Source organism: Zalophus californianus, chromosome 14 (assembly GCF_009762305.2).
Source record: "Zalophus californianus isolate mZalCal1 chromosome 14, mZalCal1.pri.v2, whole genome shotgun sequence".
NCBI classification, from domain to species: Eukaryota; Metazoa; Chordata; class Mammalia; order Carnivora; family Otariidae; genus Zalophus; species Zalophus californianus.
In genome coordinates, this window is record NC_045608.1 from 27,188,584 (window position 1) to 27,205,924 (window position 17,341).

The window sequence follows — 17,341 nt, forward strand, 5'->3', positions numbered from 1 at the left end:
TTTGATTTGGCCCACGTGGTATTTAAGGAAAAAGAACCTTTATTTGGCATTGGGAGATTCAACCTGAAAATCTCAATTTCTAGCTTGTCCTAAAAACTGGGAAGTTGCCTGCCCATGTGGGACGTGAGCCCACCTGGGAGCTTCTGCTCACCTCAGTCCCTACTGCTTCCCAGCACCTCACAGTCCCCTGCTTGTCATTTTTTAGTTTCCTGTGGGCTTTTGGCCGACTTCTTTAGCGTGGAGAGGGTGACCTGGGCTGTGGAGCCAAAGTCACATCCCATTTTCTCCCCTCGGCACCACGTGACCATTGTCATCTGCTTCCGTGCAAATGGGACCAGTGCCCTGTCCCTTTTCGGGCAGCTCCCCATGGGTAGTGTGAGTTCTTTCCCTGGGTACCATGCCTGGTGAGGAGGCCTCCCTGAGCACCACCACAGCCCCACCCTGTCCCGGAGCCCTTGCCAGAGGCTCCCAGGTGGCTAATGCCCATGCGCCTGTTCTTGCCCACAGGTGGTACGCGTGGGCGGGGCGTGGGGACATGGGGCCCGACATGGAGCTGCCCAGCCACTCCAAGCAGCTCCTGCTGCAGCTGAACCAGCAGAGGACGAAGGGCTTCCTGTGTGATGTCATCATCATGGTGGAGAACTCCATCTTCCGTGCTCACAAGAACGTCCTGGCTGCCAGCAGCATCTACTTCAAGTCCCTGGTCCTGCACGACAACCTCATCAACCTGGACACGGACATGGTCAGCTCCACGGTGTTCCAGCAGATCCTGGACTTCATCTACACGGGCAAGCTGCTGCCCAGTGACCAGCCGGCTGAGCCCAACTTCAGCACTCTCCTCACTGCCGCCAGCTACCTCCAGCTGCCTGAGTTGGCAGCACTCTGCCGCCGTAAACTCAAGCGAGCCGGCAAGCCCTTCGGCTCCGGTCGGGTGGGCGCCACCGGCATGGGGAGGCCGCCCCGCAGCCAGCGGCTGTCCACAGCCTCCGTCATCCAGGCGCGGTATCCGGGGCTCGTGGACGGACGAAAGGGGGCCCACACCCCCCAAGAGCTCCCCCAGGCCAAAGGCTCGGATGACGAGCTCTTCCTCGGAGGCTCTAGCCAGGAGGGTGTGCATGGCCTGGGCCGGGCCGTCTGTCCAGCCAGCGGAGGGGAGGCCGGCCTGGGTAGCTGCAGCACCAATGGGAGCAGCGGGGGCTGCGAGCAGGAGCTGGGCCTGGACTTGTCCAAGAAGAGCCCTCCCCTGCCTCCTGCCACCCCTGGTCCCCCCCTGACCCCTGACGACTCGGCCCAGCTGAGTGACAGTCAGCACGGCTCGCCCCTCTCAGCCTCCGCCCCTCCTGTTGCCAACAGTGCCTCTTATGCTGAGCTGGGGGGCACCCCCAATGAGCCCATGGACCTGGAGGGGGCCGAGGACAACCACCTGAGCCTGCTGGAGGGGCCCGGCGGGCAGCCCCGGAAGAGCCTGCGGCACTCAGCCCGCAAGAAGGAGTGGAGCAAGAAGGAGCCCAGGGTGGGGTCCCCCTTTGAGCGGAGGGAAGCGGGGCCCAAGGGCCCCTGCCCAGGGGAAGAGGGCGAGGGGCTAGGGGACAGGGTTCCCAATGGCATCCTGGCCAGCAGCGTTGCAGGGGGTGGCCCCAGTGGGCCCTACGTGGAGCCCCCGTACCCCTGCAAGGAGGAGGAGGAGAACGGCAAGGACGGGAGTGAGGACAGTGGGCAGAGTGGGAGCGAGGGGGGCAGCGGGCATGCTGGCACGCACTACGTGTACCGACAGGAGGGCTACGAGACTGTGTCCTACGGGGACAACCTGTACGTGTGCATCCCCTGCGCCAAGGGCTTCCCCAGCTCGGAGCAGCTCAATGCCCACGTGGAGACACACACGGAGGAGGAGCTGTTTATCAAGGAGGAGGGTGCCTACGAGACGGGCAGCGGGGGCGCCGAGGAGGAGGCTGAGGACCTGTCGGCGCCCAGCGCGGCCTATGCGGCCGAGCCCCGGCCCTTCAAGTGCTCGGTCTGTGAGAAGACCTACAAGGACCCGGCCACGCTGCGGCAGCACGAGAAGACGCACTGGCTGACCCGGCCTTTCCCCTGCAACATCTGCGGCAAAATGTTCACGCAGCGCGGCACCATGACGCGCCACATGCGCAGCCACCTGGGCCTCAAGCCCTTCGCCTGTGACGAGTGTGGCATGCGCTTCACCCGCCAGTACCGCCTCACCGAGCACATGCGCGTGCACTCGGGCGAGAAGCCGTACGAGTGCCAGCTCTGCGGGGGCAAGTTCACCCAGCAGCGCAACCTCATCAGCCACCTGCGCATGCACACCTCCCCCTCCTAGAAGCCAAAGACCCTGCTCCCCGGCCCGAGGCTGCCCTCTGCAGACTCGCCCTCGGGAGCCAACCGAAGGAAGAAAGAAGCACGGAGGCCGGGCGGGAGGGGCCGGGACCCCCAGGTCCTGTGGGGGTGGCTCCTGGTGGCACCTGCAGCCAGCCCCGCCCCCCCCCCCCCCCCCCCCCACCCAGAGCTTTAATGGACAAGTCTGTACCAAGGGAAGCGAGAGGAGGGAAGCCGACAGGCCCGAGCTCCGAGTGCGCATTGCTGGTGTGCAGTCTACCTCCCAATTCTGCCCTGGCCCCCGGCTCCCCGAGAGGGGCCGCTGCAGGGCCTGTGGGAGTGGGTCACAGGGGTCTCAATGCCCCTTTCCCGCAGGCCGGGTCAGAGCAGGGGGAAGTGGGGGCCTCCCTCCGCTGGGGAGGAGCGGGGCTGCCCCGTGGCCAGGGGCGCAGTCTGTGTGCGTGCACGAGTGCTTGTCTGTGTGCGGGCCACCCTGGCTCTTTGGGGAGCGGTGCCGGAGGGGAGGGGACAGAGCCCTCCTTCCTCAAGCCAGGGGTCACTGCTCACTGGCGCTGGGACAGTCAGGGGGCCCCCACCGCCTACCTCTCCACAGCTAAAGAGCCCTTTGGGCCTATGTTGCTGTTATTCCTACTGATCTGTTCCTTTTTTCTTTTTGAATTTTGTTTTTTAAACCAAAACCAACAAGAGTTTATTTTCCTCCCGGCCCCTCAGGGCTGAGCCTGGGTCTGCAGACTGAATGTACAGGGGCAGCTGCCCCTCCCGCCCCCACCCCGGCTGTGGGCTGAGGGGTGCCCACCCCTCCAGGCCCCAGAAGCCCTTCTTGGCCAAAGGCTTCCCTGGGCCCCGAGCCCCGCCTCGGCTGCCTCAGGAGAGAGAGTGATTTTCCTATAGTTTCTGAGGAATATTCTTTGTTTAGAGGTACTTCTTTTTTATTAAGAGAAAAACCAGTGTAACGTTTATGTGAATGTTTGAACTGGAAGGTCTGGGATTTGTGGGGGGGGAGGGGGGAGGCTGGACTCCATGCCAGAGCCGTCGGTACTCTTCTTTTTCATTTTCTGTGTGTGTGTGTGTGTGTGTGTGTGTGTGTGTGTTTATGTGTGTGTAGTGTGCGCGGTGCACGTGGACAGATAATTGAGCTTTCCTTCCTTCCTTACCGATCAAGGTGGAGAGACTTCTGACCTTTTGCTACCTCTTGAATCCACAAGAACAGTATGTTGGTGGCTGGCAGCTGAGGCCGGGACACTCAGTTTCCTCCTGTTAGTGTGCGCAGGAAGACTGGCGTGTGAGTGAGCCTCCTGGGCTCCCCCAGTGCGCTCACGAGGGGCTCTGCGGCCCAGAGCGCGCCGCTTGCCGTGTCCACCTGCAGGTGTTCTGAGTGTCGCTGAGCGTCAGGGAGCCGGTGTGTGCTTCTGATCTGGACCTGGGTTGCGGGGGCGGGGGGGGGGCGGTGAGTGCTTCAGCCCCAGCCCCATGGGACATCAGGGCGTGGAGCCTCACTGCCAGAGCCAGCTCCTTGCAGCTCCCTGTCAGGGCCAGGATGAGGTGGAAGTGAGCCCCCCCCCATCCTGCCCTTGGGCCTGCGAGAGCCGGAGCTTGGGAGAGCAGCAGCCCCTGCCAGGCCAGTGCAGAGGCACGGGGAGGCACTGACCAAAGTGATGTATACCCCCCTGGGGGACAGGGAGGGGGCCTGCCCTGCTTTGGCACCTTCTCAGGGCAGTCCTGGCCGCTCTGGCAAGACGCTGGCTGCCACGAATTGGCTTGGCCCTGTCTGGAGTCCCACCCTTCGCCCCTCACTGTGGGTTTTCTCTGCCAGCCTCAGGACCCTTCCATGGGCCAGGGGTCAGGCTCGCGAGGCCAGACCAAGGTCGCTGTGGTTGTCCCTGCTGTCCTTGGCTGACTGGAGCCACAGGGCTGGGCCAGCGGCTTTGTCTTCATTTTGCTTCATGCTTTTTATTTTTTTTTTCTTTCTACTTTTAAGTTCAGACCAAAAAATTCTAGAGTCATCGTCAACCCTCACCCCTCCAGAGACCCTCCAGCTGAAAACAGCCTGAGTTCAGGGACCCGAATGGTGAAGGGCGTGTTTTGCAAGTGAGGGCTCCCGGCTGAGCCCATCTCAAGGCGCCCCGAGCCCCAAGTTGGGTCTTAACTCCCTCTGGGTGGGAAAGGAGCACCGGACCCAGGGTCTCGTGTTCCCCGAAGTCAGGTGAAGGGGGCAGGGTCCTTTCCAGGCCTCTCCGCCCTCCCGACCCCACCCCACTCCGTCAGCACTTAAGCCACACGACACAAAGTCTGTACCGCACGGGAGTTGTACGCATGCGCGCGCCCGGCCTGTGTGTGGCCTCTTGGGCTGTGGGCGGCTACATTCATGAGGTGACCCGTGAGAGTAGGTGATTCATTTGCAGAACTTCAGGGACTGGGCGCAAAGGCCCCTCACTCAACGACGTTCGTGCGACATAGTATTGTACCCACCTGAGTATTGTATCGAGCCTTTTCTGTATTTTAACAAGAAAGCAAAACACTAGTTTCCTATTTAAGATTTTAAGGGTTTGTGGGGAGGGGTGGGACTAACACAACACTTGGTTTTGTTTTCTTTTCCCTTTGATTTCATGTGGAGTGTGTGCTTGCGAGTGTGTGCGTGGAAATTTGTTAAGAGCCTCACAAGGAAATTAGGCTGTTGGAGGCCAAGGGCGGCTTACAGTTCTCTGCTTTAGTCACTTAATTCCTGAATGTTTCGGAGAAACAGGAAACAGAGAAAATAGCAGATGTCATGTAGGAAAGAGAGGATAAACAAAACAAAAAAAAAAAAGAAAAAAAAAGCTCATACCCAAATTCACAAAACCTATTTTTTAAACCAAAGCACATTTTGAATGAGTATGGAACCTCAATGGGCTCAGAAAAAAGATACTAATATATTTATCTCATTGTTTACATAAACTTTTACAGTTTCAGACCTCAGCAGCTGTAAGGCCAGTCCCAGTGAATCCCCACCTTGCGCTGGAGGCCCTTCTGAGTCAGCTCATGGGCAGAGGGGCGGCCGGGGCAGGCACGGAGGCCCCCTGGATTCACCTGAGCCCTCCTCCCCAGCCCCAGGCCTCTCAAAGCCCACCTGGCACCAAAGAGTGTGGGCCGGTGCTGACCGGCCCCCAGGCCTCCTGGCCGGACCGTGGGGGTCCCGGCCAGCTGGCACAGCAGGGGATGGCCGTCGGCTCGGGCCCTGGGGTGGAGGACCCCCCCCCCATCTCCCCCACTCTGCCTGCGACCCTCGGGGTGGGTTGATGTGAGGGTCCCTCTCAAGCCAAAAAGCCCCGGGACCTTTGCACAGCTCCGTTGACTCCAGCACCCCCACCCCCACCCCCAGCAGTGGGTGGGGGGGCTTACTGGGCTGGTCCTTACCAACACAGACGGTGCAAACACTCTGAACAGTGTTGTTTTTGTATCAATATGTTTGTGCAGTGATGAATGTATTTATTTCTCAGACTTGGGGCGAGTGAGCGGCCGGCTCTGCCACTGCTCGCTCCCACCAGACCGAGCCACCCCAAGGGCTCCTCCAGGATTGCAAAAAAAGGTAAAAAAAGAAAAGACGAACCTTTAAGCAAATAAGAATCTCAGAGACTCGCAGCATAGCCATACACCTCAGCCTGTGAAATGAACAATCTGGACCTTGACGGACTTTTGGAACCTCATGCAGCCGTGTGTGTATTTCCTGTTCGTCACCACTTGGGGGCGCTGGGCTGTCCCACTGTGCCCCCACCCCCACCCGGTCAGTATTCACTGGACTGGGCCGAGTGCAGGAGTGCGATCTGGGCTGGGCTGACTGGGCAGGCAGACCCTACCGCCCTCCCCACAGCCGTCCTGAGTGGGGGAGGCCTGGGCAGCCAGGAGGGCAGGGCTCAGGGAAGAGGTGGCTGCATCCGTCCGCCCCCTAGCTTGGGGGACGAAAGCAGAGGCACCAGGCCTCCGAGGAACAGACAAGGGATCTCAGCCCTGCTGTGCCCCTCAAAGGGACCAAGGCCCTTGCTCTTCCCCAGGGTCACATTGGGGCAGATGTTACTGAACCTGTGAATCCGATGCCAGGAGTGATGGGATGGAGAGGGACCTAACCAGAGCCTCAGTGTGACATTCCAGATCAGGGGGTGGATGTGCGCTGTGGGAATTGAGGCTGCCCAGGACCCCCTTTCTAGGACCCCTCCCCCATCAGCTTCAGTCACCACTTTAATTTTTCTACCGGGAACCCCTCCCCCTACCTCACCTTGCTATTTATTGCTGTAATTTATTGACCTCAGAAATGCTGCATAACAGACCTCACTTGGGGCAGGGAGGATCCCCAGGGCTCCCCCCCTCCACTTGGCGGGGCCCCGTGGGGCCAGGTGCTGAGGGGAGCCTCTCTGTATCCCACCCATCACTTGTTTTCCCTCTCCCCCCTTGGGGGACCCCAGGTTGGGCACCTGCCCATTCGCAAATACCTCGAGGGGGAGGGGGAGGGGGAGGGATGGGGTTATAGCTGTTTTGTTTAAATCAGAACTGGAAGAGGGATCACGTCCTACTCTGTTCCCTTCCCAGAAGGGGGAGGGACACCGTGATCGCACTCCTGTACTGGCCACCGCCGCTGTCAGTCATCACATCGAGCTCACGTTGAGAGTTTGGATAAATTCAGGTCAGAGCTGCAGGTATGCAGCCCTCAAGTGTCATAGAAAAGCAATTCACCGACGACTGATCTCTCCATTCAGAAGCGTGCAGTCTTAATGTACAGTGATGAGAAACTGTTATTTTATGATCTTTTCATTAAAAGCTTGATTGAAAACTATCTTATGTGGGGCTTCTGTGTCCTGTGGTTGTTCTCTCTTACGAAATGACATACTGCTTTCCTTTCTGTGTCCAGCACTTCTAAGACCTAGGAGGGCGGGAGCTGCGATGGGCATTTGCCCACTACCGTCCTAAGGGTGGGTTTCAGATGGGGCTGGGACCTCACTTGGCCACTTGTATGCATCCCGGGCTTGGGCACTGGTCCAGGGACCCAGCACCCTAGAGTCAGCATCCTCTTGGGCAATGTTGTCCCGGGTTGGCTAAGACGGTTTAGGGAGCAGTGGACATGTCGGTGGGGACAGGGACCTGGTGGACTGGCTGAGGGGAGGTATGGCCCATGCCCATGGGGGACCACCTGTTGGAGCAGCAGAGTCAGGCTGGGGCAGGGCAAGTGTGCTCTCCTGCCCACTGCTCCTGCTTCCTGCTTGGGGTCAAGGGGGGGAGGAAGGAAGGGATAATCTTAGTCTCCAGAGGCAGGGACAATAGTTGCAGTTTCCTTTGGGACTGTCCCTCCCACCTACCAGCGTGGGAATTCCCAGGATGAGTGAAGATCCGGGAGGAGGAGCAAGGATGGGGCCGGGAGGGTGGTCAGCCAGCTTAGATCCCTGACTGTGGGCTCCAGATGTCCAAGTGGCTCCAGGGAAGCAGTGGTTGAGCCTGGGACTCCAGAAGAATATGGGCATTGCTGCTCTAATCCATGGTAAGTTTTGTTCAATTTTTGTTTTTTAAATGTGTGTGTGTGTGTGTGTGTGTGTGTGTGTTTTAAGTAATCTCTACGCCTAATGAGCTCGAACTCAACAACCCTGAGATCAAAAGTCACATGCTTTACCTACTGAGCCAGCCAGGTACCACCTGTTCTACTCTTACTTATTTTTTAAAAGGTTTTATTTGCGAGCATGAGAGGGGGGAGGGTCAGAGGGAGAAGCAGACTCCCCGCTGAGCAGGGAGCCTGATGTGGGACTCCATCCTGGGACTCCAGGACCATGACCTGAGCTGAAGGCAGTCACTTAACCCACTGAGCCACCCAGGCGTCCAGTTCAACTCTCTTAAAACTTTTTTGGGGGCGCTTGGGTGGCTCAAGTCATTAAGCGTCTGCTTTCGGCTCAGGTCATGATCCCAGGGTCGTGGGATAGAGCCCCGCATCAGCCTCCCTGCTCAGGAAGCCTGCACTTCTCCCTCTCCCACTCCCCCTGCTGGTGTTCCTTCTCTCACAGTCTCTCTCTGTCAAAATCTTTAAAAAAAATTATTTTTTGGTTTTATCAAAGCAATAACTGACCATAGTTTAAATAATCAAAAGTTCCTTTAAAAGGCTTAAAACGGGAACACCTGGACTGGCTAAGTTGGAAGACCATGTGACGTGATCTCGGCATCATGAGTTCGAGCCTCCAGTTGGGTGTAGGGATTACAAAAAAAAGTCTTATTTAAGAGTTTTTTGTTTCCTTAGCCCCATCACAATGTATGCAGACACCCACTTTTAATTTGTAGCATTTCTTATGTATTTCCACATTTCTAAATAGTAGTATTATCCTGCTATCTTAATTCATCCTTTGAAGAATCTGGACCTATAGATGAAGATTTTAGGTCATTTTAGTGCATTTATACCCTCTTCTCCTTCCCTTAAATTCCCCAAGTAGTTTAGTTCAATCTAGTGATTGGGAAACTTCTGTAAAGTAGCCAGATAGTAACTATTCTAGGCTTTGTGGGTCATAGAGTCTCTGCAGGGACTTTGCAACCCTGCTGTCATGGTGCTAAAGCAGCATGACAGTGTAACAGGTGGGCATGGCTATATTCCATTGAACTTCATTTATAAGAACTGGTGAAGTATGCAATTTCCTGATCATACTGCCATGATCACCATGTGTCTTTGTTCACCACTGAGCCAAGTGGTGTCGCACATCTTTTTGTACCATTTCTTGTTCTTGTGGAGGTTGATTATGTTTTCAGTTACTCAGATTGATTTGTGTCTGTCTTCCTCCACACTTGAACTCTGTGAGATCCTTCCCAATACAGTTTTCCACAGAATCAGACGCTGTCTTTTCTGTTATTTGCCGTCCACCCCTGGGGACACCCATGTGGAATCTGCTGCTTTGGGAGGTAGGTTTTTTGAAACTTTGAAGGTTGAAAATGTTTTTAAACTACACAGAATCGACAGTTTGGCTGGGTATAGAATTGTAGATTAGGTATCATTTTCCTCCTGAATTTGGAAAGTGTTGCTTCATTGGCTTCTACCTTCCAATGTGATGAGAAGTCCAGTTCCCTTTGTATGTAACCTTCTCTGGAAGCTTTTAGGATTGTCTTTATTTCAGGTGGTTTGTCCATTCGTTGGGCTGGGCACTTGATGGATTGGTTTCATTCTGGAGACCTGTTCTTCCGTAAATTTACTGATTTTGGAAATGTGTCAGCCGTTATTTTTAATTTCCCTTCTTTGATTATTGCATTTTGTTCTCTTCATAGATTTAATCTCTAAGGGAAATTTAATTTTTTTACATTTTCTTCTGTTCCTTGTATCTAATTTCCTTTTAGATTCCCACTTCAGTTTTTATCCTTTTAAAAAATAATTTTAAAGGCTTTCCTCAAATGTTGGGTGACCTTGGCAGGCTTTGATATTCAAGAATGAGACCCTAAAAAGCTTCTTGGAATCAATCCAGTGGTCACCCAAGATGTGTGGGATGAAGGGAGATGAGACACTGCTTTCTCCTGTGCTGAGCTGGCCATGGCGCTTCTGACGGAGAGGGCCCTATGTGGAAGTGGGGCTTGAAGAGCATTCTAGAGAAGGGTGAAAGGTGAGACGAAATACCCTATTGCAGGCTGACCGTAAGTTAGGGCTAGGTTAGGGAGGAGTTCCATGGTTAGAAATCAAAGACAGATTTTGATGTGGGCACTGCTGTTTCCTTCCATAAAGTGTTTAATCTAAAACATGCCTCTTTCCAAAAGCCATTTGAGGTAGACAGCAGTGAAGGAATTCTAAGTAGTCAAGAATGAGCCAAAAAAAGGAACAAGGAAGAGTAGGAAAAAACTCCTCTGTTGTCATTAGGCCAAAAATTGTGAGTGAGGGTCATGGCCGGCTCTGTGTGTCCAAACAAGAAGGAAGGAGGGAAGAAGGACAAGGTCAGGATGAGTGAACTAGAGGCTGTTTCCACTTCCTTGCCGGAGGAAGTATCTAAATATTTCAAGAACTGTTTCCCAGGAGACCTTCTACAAGGGTATTTGCTAAGTTGTATACCAAATGGAGAGGGAACTTAGCAATGGCGCCCTCCTCAAACCTGGTAAAAGCCAGGGCATGTCACTGAAGTCTCAGGTATGCCACAAAATGTTGCCATTGGTGATTCTGAGGTACCACCCCTGCTTCTGTGGGCCACCTGTAGGTGGTGTGCACATCCAGAGTCTTGAGTGAGAACGTGTGGACACGTGTGAGACCTACGCTTGAGTGGCCCAGGCACCCGACTGGCTCTGCCCACCCCCTTGGCACAGGCCGGCCTTGGCCCTCCTACAGCCCTGGGCCTTGAAGAGGAAGGAGGCTGCTGGGAGGTGGGGGGGTACCATTCAACATAGGGATTCTGGAGGACACAACTCAGCCCATAACAGGGTACACAGGGGTGTGCCACGTGCAGCCTTAGGCGGCCACAGGAGTCCCAGGCGGCCCTCCGTCTGTCTCCGTTCGCACCACAGGCTCCGCAAGCTTCTCCTCATGGCCTCGTGTCCGCCTCTCTCTCCTTGGGGCAGGAAGCCCAGTACCCCCTCAACCTGGAACCTGCAGGAACCTCGCGCTGTAGAAAGCGGTCACTGAAGAGGGCGGTCCCCTAGCAGCTGGCTGGAGGAGGGTGGCCAGTGGAGGGCAGCGTGCGCAGGCTCCCTGGGAGAGCAGGTGGCTATGCACCCTAGACGGCCTCTGCCTTCCCACCAGCTGAGAGCTGGCCTCTGCTGTAGAAACCAGATAGAGGAAAGGGTCTGAGTTCTTGGGAAAGGGGGGGCGGGGCAGGTGTTGGCATCAGTATAGGAGACTGGCCCACTCTCAGGGCTGGGGCTGTCTTTCTCAGCATGAGGCAGAGATGCTGGAAGTCTTACCAGTCACCGCCCAGCCATAATGAACCCCCTGTCCTGGGCACTTGGCCTTCTGGGAAGAGAGCCCGCAGTTCTTCCGCCTGCACTGGTCTCTGCAAATGCTGCCGACCGGTGAGTTTAGGAAATGTCACCAAACAGTTTTGGTGTTAGCCTATTTCATGGTCAGCCCTTCTTACTGGCCACAGGTGACAAAGCTGATCGCCACCTGCAGGTGTCCCTGATGCGAGATCAGGGCCAACACCAAGGGGACGTCACCATTGGCTTCTCTGTGTCAGGTGGGTGTGCGTCCAGTCCTGGGTTTGTTGATGGTGCATGAATGTGTCCCCTGACTTCTGGGATCCTTGAGTGCTGCGGAGGGGCCAGGCAAGGAAGTACTAATGCTGACTGAGTCCCCGTAGCCTACACTGCACCAAGTGCTTGGCCACACTAGCTCTTCTGCTCACCCTATGGTAAATGGTGGTACTGCCTGATTGCCAGTGACTCCCAGGGTGGGTGGGGCCGTGTCCGCAGGAGGTTTCTGGAGCTCTGGGACAGAGGGCCACCTGGTGGGGACTCATGATGGGGCTGTGACTGGAGGCAATGGCCCTGGGCCACAGTGCTCTGTCCCAGGCAGCCAGAACAGTACGGAAGAAGGCCAGGGGAAGAGAAGATGTGTTGCTGGAACTGAAGCAACCTCCAGTGGCCAGAGAGGGATGTGTGTGGGGAGAGCAGCCCCAGACTCCAGCCAGGTCACGAAGGGCCACCAAAGCCAAATCAAACAGCCGGGCTTGCCCCCAGGGTGAAGGAGCCATGGGTAGCTCATTGCCTCCCCAAGAGGGCTCTGCCCTCGAGGGGCCACCCCCGGCACCAGGAGACGGAAAGGGGTGTGCGAGCGTGCTTGGGCTGCCATAACAAAGCCCCACGCCCTCCGGAGCTTGACCGGAAGTTCTCATGGTCCCTGAGGCTGAAGCCTGAATCCGCATCTCGACAGGGTTGGTTTCTCCTGAGGCCTCTCTCCTTGGCTTGTAGACGGCTCTCCTCCCTCTGTGAGTGTCTGTGTCCAGATTTCCTCTCTGCAAATGAGGATTGGCTTAGGGGCCACCCTAACAGCCTCGGGTTAGCCTAACCACCTCTTTCAAGACCCAGTCACATTCTGAGGGGCTGAGTCTTAGGACTTCAACATAGGGATTCTGGAGGACACAGCTCAGCCCATAACAGGGTACACAGGGGTGTGCCACGTGCAGCCTTAGGCAGCCACAGGAGTCCCAGGCGGCCCTCCGTCTGTCTGCCTTCACACCACAGGCGCCGCAGGCTTGGCCTCATGGCCTCGCGTCCGCCTCTCTCTCCTTGGGGCAGGAAGCCCAGCACTCAGGCCCGTGCTCACTGCGGCGGGCGCCTGCTGGGCTCCCATGCCCTTTAGTTAGGGTGTCGTCACCCACAGGGGCAGGCTGTGTGGTCTTGGGCCACACCTACCGGCAGTTTGGATCCCAACTCTTCGGGATCATGGCTGGTTTGTGGCTTATGTCCTTGGATAAGACTCTGCAGTGGAGACAGGCTGCCGCATGTCCACTCAGCAACTCTGTCCTAGCTGAGCTGCTGTTCCAGTGGGGGACACAGGAAAGACAGTAGGTAATACATGCCAGGTAGGCACAGAGAAAGCGCCACAGGGAGGGGGTTGCACTTTTGGGTAGAGTCGCCGGGAAAGGTTCTTTTTTTGGAGTACATTTTCTTTTTTTTTTTTTAATTTTATTTATTTGAGAGAGAGTGGGAGCGAGAGAGAGATCACAGGGGGAGAGGGAGAAGCAGACCTGCCACTGAGCAGGGAGCCCGATGTGGGTCTCAAATCCCAGGACCCTGAGATCATGACCTGAGCTGAAGGCAGACGCTTAATGACTGAGCCACCCAGGTGCCCCAGGAAAGGCGTTCTTAAGAAGCTGGAATTGGGGTGGGGGGGGTGCCTAGGTGATTCGGTTGAGTGCCCGCCTCTTGATTTTGGCTCAGGTCATGATTTCAGGGTCCTGGGATCAAGCCTTAGCAGGGAGTCTGCTTGAGGACTCTCTCTCCGTCTGTCCCTACCTCTCCCCCACCCCCAGCTTGCTCGCTCGCTTTCTCAAATAAATAAGTCTTTAAAAAAAAATCTTAAAAAAAAAGGAATCTAGAATTGGGCTGAAGGATGTGAGTGAGGGGGTGGGCAGTGGGAAGAGCAGGTGCAAAGGCCCTGTGGCAGGCACGTGAGTCTAAGGAGCAGTAGGAGACAGATTCCTGGGCTCAGAGGCCGGTTGCCTGGAGGAACAGTCTAGGCTGAGCCCTTGTGACGGTGTGGACTTGTGGGAAGTCGCCAGAGGGCTGAGTGTGTGTGTATGTGTGCGGGGGTGGGGGCAGTTGTCTGTCTGCCTGCTGTGGGGTGACGAGGTGGGAGCAGGCTGACTCTTTAGGAAGTTTGGGAATGATCCAGTCTGGCACAATGGCATTGAACATGGTTAGAGGTCAGAATTTGAAAATTTGTTTTTTATTTAAACTTAACAAGTGCTTCTGTGTCACTTACTGGGTACCAGACATCTTCTAGCTGCTATGCAAACAAACATCAGCTTCTTTATTCCTCATAGCAGCACTGATGAGGTAGGTGGCCTCTCCATTCACAGTGGAAATGGAGGGACAGATAGGGCAGTAACTTGCCACGGAAGAGCCCTCAGGATTTGGGGACAGGGTGGAGGGTGGGAGATGTCAAGGAAGCAGGGAAAGCATCAAGATTTCCAGGGCCACAGCTGGAGGAGTGAGGGCAGGACTAAGTGGAGAGGCGATGGGGGCAGCCTTGGGGGTGAATTTCCTGGTGAGGATACACAGTGGTAATTGGGCATCGCCACGTGGAGAGGGCTCAAGCCCAGGACCCTGCATGAGATCTCCGAGGGGCAGAGGGAACGGAAGAGGCACAGCTGTACGGAGAGGGGCCGGAGAGGAGGGAAGCCCAGTGCAGGGAAGGGGCTTTAACCAGGGGGCTGAGACCTGCTTGCCTTGGGTGAGCCCTTGGGATTGGGGGCCACTCCCCTCACCCCAGCGTGAGCCTGACTTCAGGAGAGTCCTGCAGGCCTTCCGTGGCAGGGGAGCTGCATGGAGGCCAAGTTGGCACGGGTTGGAAGTGGTGGCCAGGTGCCCGTCTTCGAATAGCGCCCATCTGAGACTTGACTGTCCTGTCAGGAAACCAGCTGGGAGTCTCCGTCACCAGCCATGCTGGGCATCAGCGGGCCAAGCAGGTCCTTGTCCCAAGGCTGTAACTGGCTTTCACCTGTCTTATATGCCACAGTGCTTTCCTTCTGCCAATTACAAATCTTTATTTTTTTCATTATAAAAGCAACAAATGTCCAAAAAAAAAGGTAACAAATGTTGACCATGAAAAAAAAAACCCAAAACCCAGATACGAAGAAAGGAGCAAATAAGAAAGCTCACTGTTGGGTCTTCAGAGTGACTGCTGTCGCAGCTAACTGAATGTCTAACAATTAAAACGGGCTCTCACGAATAAGAGCTATGGTAGGAATTGGTCAGGGAGGGCCACAAAAAGCTTGTGGTCAGCAAAGTCTTCACAGAAAGGGCAGCAGTCGAGCAGTGATTCAAGGGAACAGTGTTGGGAACAGCATAGGAAAAACAGTGAGACATCGAACTAGACAATTTGTTCAAGGGACTAAAATGGGGTTCACATTGGCCATACTGGGAAAAAGACAAGAAAGAGGCTGGAGGGTGGGCAGGGCCCATATACTGGGGACCTCGTATGCCATAAAGCACTTTTTGGTTTTGTATTCTTCAAGGGAACGCTTTTGGTGGTGGTTGCTTAAAACCACCTAACTTTTTTTAAATAGTTGTTTCCATGGAAACTCTTCATTATTTGATATATCATAGTTACCTACATCCTTTTTCTATTATTGGGCAAAAAATAAAAGTTTGAGGGGCGCCTGGGTGGCTCAGTTGTTAAGCGTCTGCCTTCGGCTCAGGTCATGATCCCAGAGTCCTGGGATCGAGCCCTGCATCGGGCTCCCTGCTCAGCGGGAAGCCTGCTTCTCCCTCTCCCACTCCCCCTGCTTGTGTTCCCTCTCTCGCTGTGTCTCTCTCTGTCAAATAAATAAAATCTTAAAAATAAATAAATATAGAAATAAATAAGTTCTAAGTATAAAACAAGGGGGTCTGCACAACAAATGTAGATTTTTTTTTTTTTTTAAGATTTTATTTATTTGACAGAGCACACGCAGAGGAAGAGAGAGGGAGAAGCAGGCTCCCCGCTGAGCAAGGAGCCCAGTGCAGGGCTCAATCCCAGGACCCCGGGATCATGACCCGAGCTGAAGGCAGACGCCTAACAACTGAGCCACCCAGGCGCCCCCATACTAGATTATTTATAATCAACTATAATTTCTAAAGTACCAAAACATTAAGAAAAATCAAGGGCAGCGCAGGGTGCTTGTTCAGTGGACGCGGCTGCCCCCTTCCTGTTCTATGCCACCATCCGTGGGGTAGGTCGAGCCTGTCCAGTATCGCCCTGATTGGCCCCTGGGAAGTGGACACTGCAAGGAGGAGGTGGCTCCTGACCCAGTCTGGTGGAGGAGGAAGGCTCACGGATGGGAGGATTTGAACCTGTGTTTTAAGAAAGGACAGAAATGGGCCAAGTGAATTGAGGGGGGAAGAAAGGCAGGTGCTTCCTGCAGGGGCCCAGGGGTGGGAGCGAAGTTTGCAGGAATTGGACCCTGGCGGCCTGCGGGACTTGGACGCTGAGGCCAGGAGGGTTCCCCAAGGTCGCTGAGGGGAAGTGGTTCAGGTTTCCTGAGAGGCATAGCCCTGGGTGGGCTCCCCATCGCCCCCCGCCAGACTTTCCTGTCCTGATGCAGGGGCAGGGCCGGTGTGGGGGGTGTCACTCTGCCGCTGCAGAAAGGGAACTCGGAGTGGGCCCTTGTCACCAGCCCATCCTGGCTGGATGCTGGCTGCCCGCTTCCCTCCTGAACACGGGTGGGGACAGGGGATCGAGCCCTGCGTTGGACTCCCTGCTCAGCGGGGCGCCTGCTTCTCCTTCTGTCTACTTGTGCGCTCTCTGTGTCAAATAAATCATATCTTTTTTTTAAAATTATTTTTATTTGAGGGAGAGTGAACATGAGTGGGGGACGGGCAGAGGCAGAGGGAGAAGCAGGCTTCCCGTGGAGCAGGGAGCCCGATGAGGGGCTCGATCCCAGGACCCTGGGACCATGACTTGAGCTGAAGGCAGACGCTTAACCCGACTGAGCCACCCAGGCGCCCAAATAAATAAAATCTAAAAAAAATATTTCAATATGTAATCAGTGTACAAATTATTAATGAGATGCATGGGCTTTTTGTTGTTTGTTTTTCTTTTAAGTAGGCTCCATGCTCAACATGAGGGTCAGACTGAGACGCTGAGATCCAGAGCTGACTGAGCTCCGCCAGACTGAGCCCGCCAGGCGCCCCAGATGCCCGTTTTACCGCACGCCGCATCTTGGTATGGACTCGCCACCTTCAGCTGCTCAACGGCCACTGTCTGGGACTGCACGTGTGGAAGTGGAGACAGAAGTCCTAGTGCCTAGAGCCAGCTGATGACCCGGAGGACTGGGAGATGCCAGGCTCAGCGCCCAGAGGCTTAACTGTGTGAACTCATTGGCTCCCCTCAATCCTTTGAGGGAGAGTCGATAATAGCCCCACTTTACAGGTGAAGAAACTGAGACGCAGGGGCTTGGGAGCCTTGTCGCGGGTCACAGAGCTGGGAGGGAGGGAGCCAGGGCTCTGACTAGAGGGGACGGACACCTCCTCTCTCATTCCAGTGTCAGAAGGTTTTATGCCCCCACCCCCAGCCCCTCATGGGCTCAAGCCAGGCTTCTGCAGGGCCCCAGGGAGCCTTCCTGCTGAGCAGGCGGAGCGGCCGTGGTGGCCAGCTGCTGCGAGCAAGGGGTGTAGGGGAGGCTGTTCTCGTGAGGGCCAGGGCGCTGGGCGGGACGGCAGCAGGGCCTGAGCCTGCTCCACTGCCCCTGACGGTTTGCGAAAGCCCCCAGCCCGGGAGAGGCTTCCGTGCCAGAGAGCCAACGAGAGGCGCCCACGGCCGTCCCAGCGGGTGCCTCACCCCCGCGCGGCCCTGCGATTTGTCCCAGGCTCTCCCCAGTGC

At 55.6% G+C, this 17,341-nt stretch overlaps 1 protein-coding gene across 4 annotated transcripts in view; it reads left to right on the plus strand.

The window, feature by feature from the left end:
* HIC2 (HIC ZBTB transcriptional repressor 2) overlaps positions 1–7,148 on the plus strand; it is a 30,457-nt gene extending 23,309 nt beyond the window's left edge. For 2 of the 4 annotated variants that reach the window (XM_027577045.2, XM_027577046.2), the window contains exon 3: positions 508–7,148. In XM_027577045.2, the coding sequence (XP_027432846.1) occupies positions 508–2,335 (1,828 nt within the window). In that variant the 3' untranslated portion in view covers positions 2,336–7,148. The remainder of the gene's footprint in view (positions 1–507) is intronic. The other 2 variants (XR_003517085.2, XR_003517086.2) reach the window with 2 other exon arrangements.
* The last annotated feature ends 10,193 nt before the right edge of the window (positions 7,149–17,341 follow it).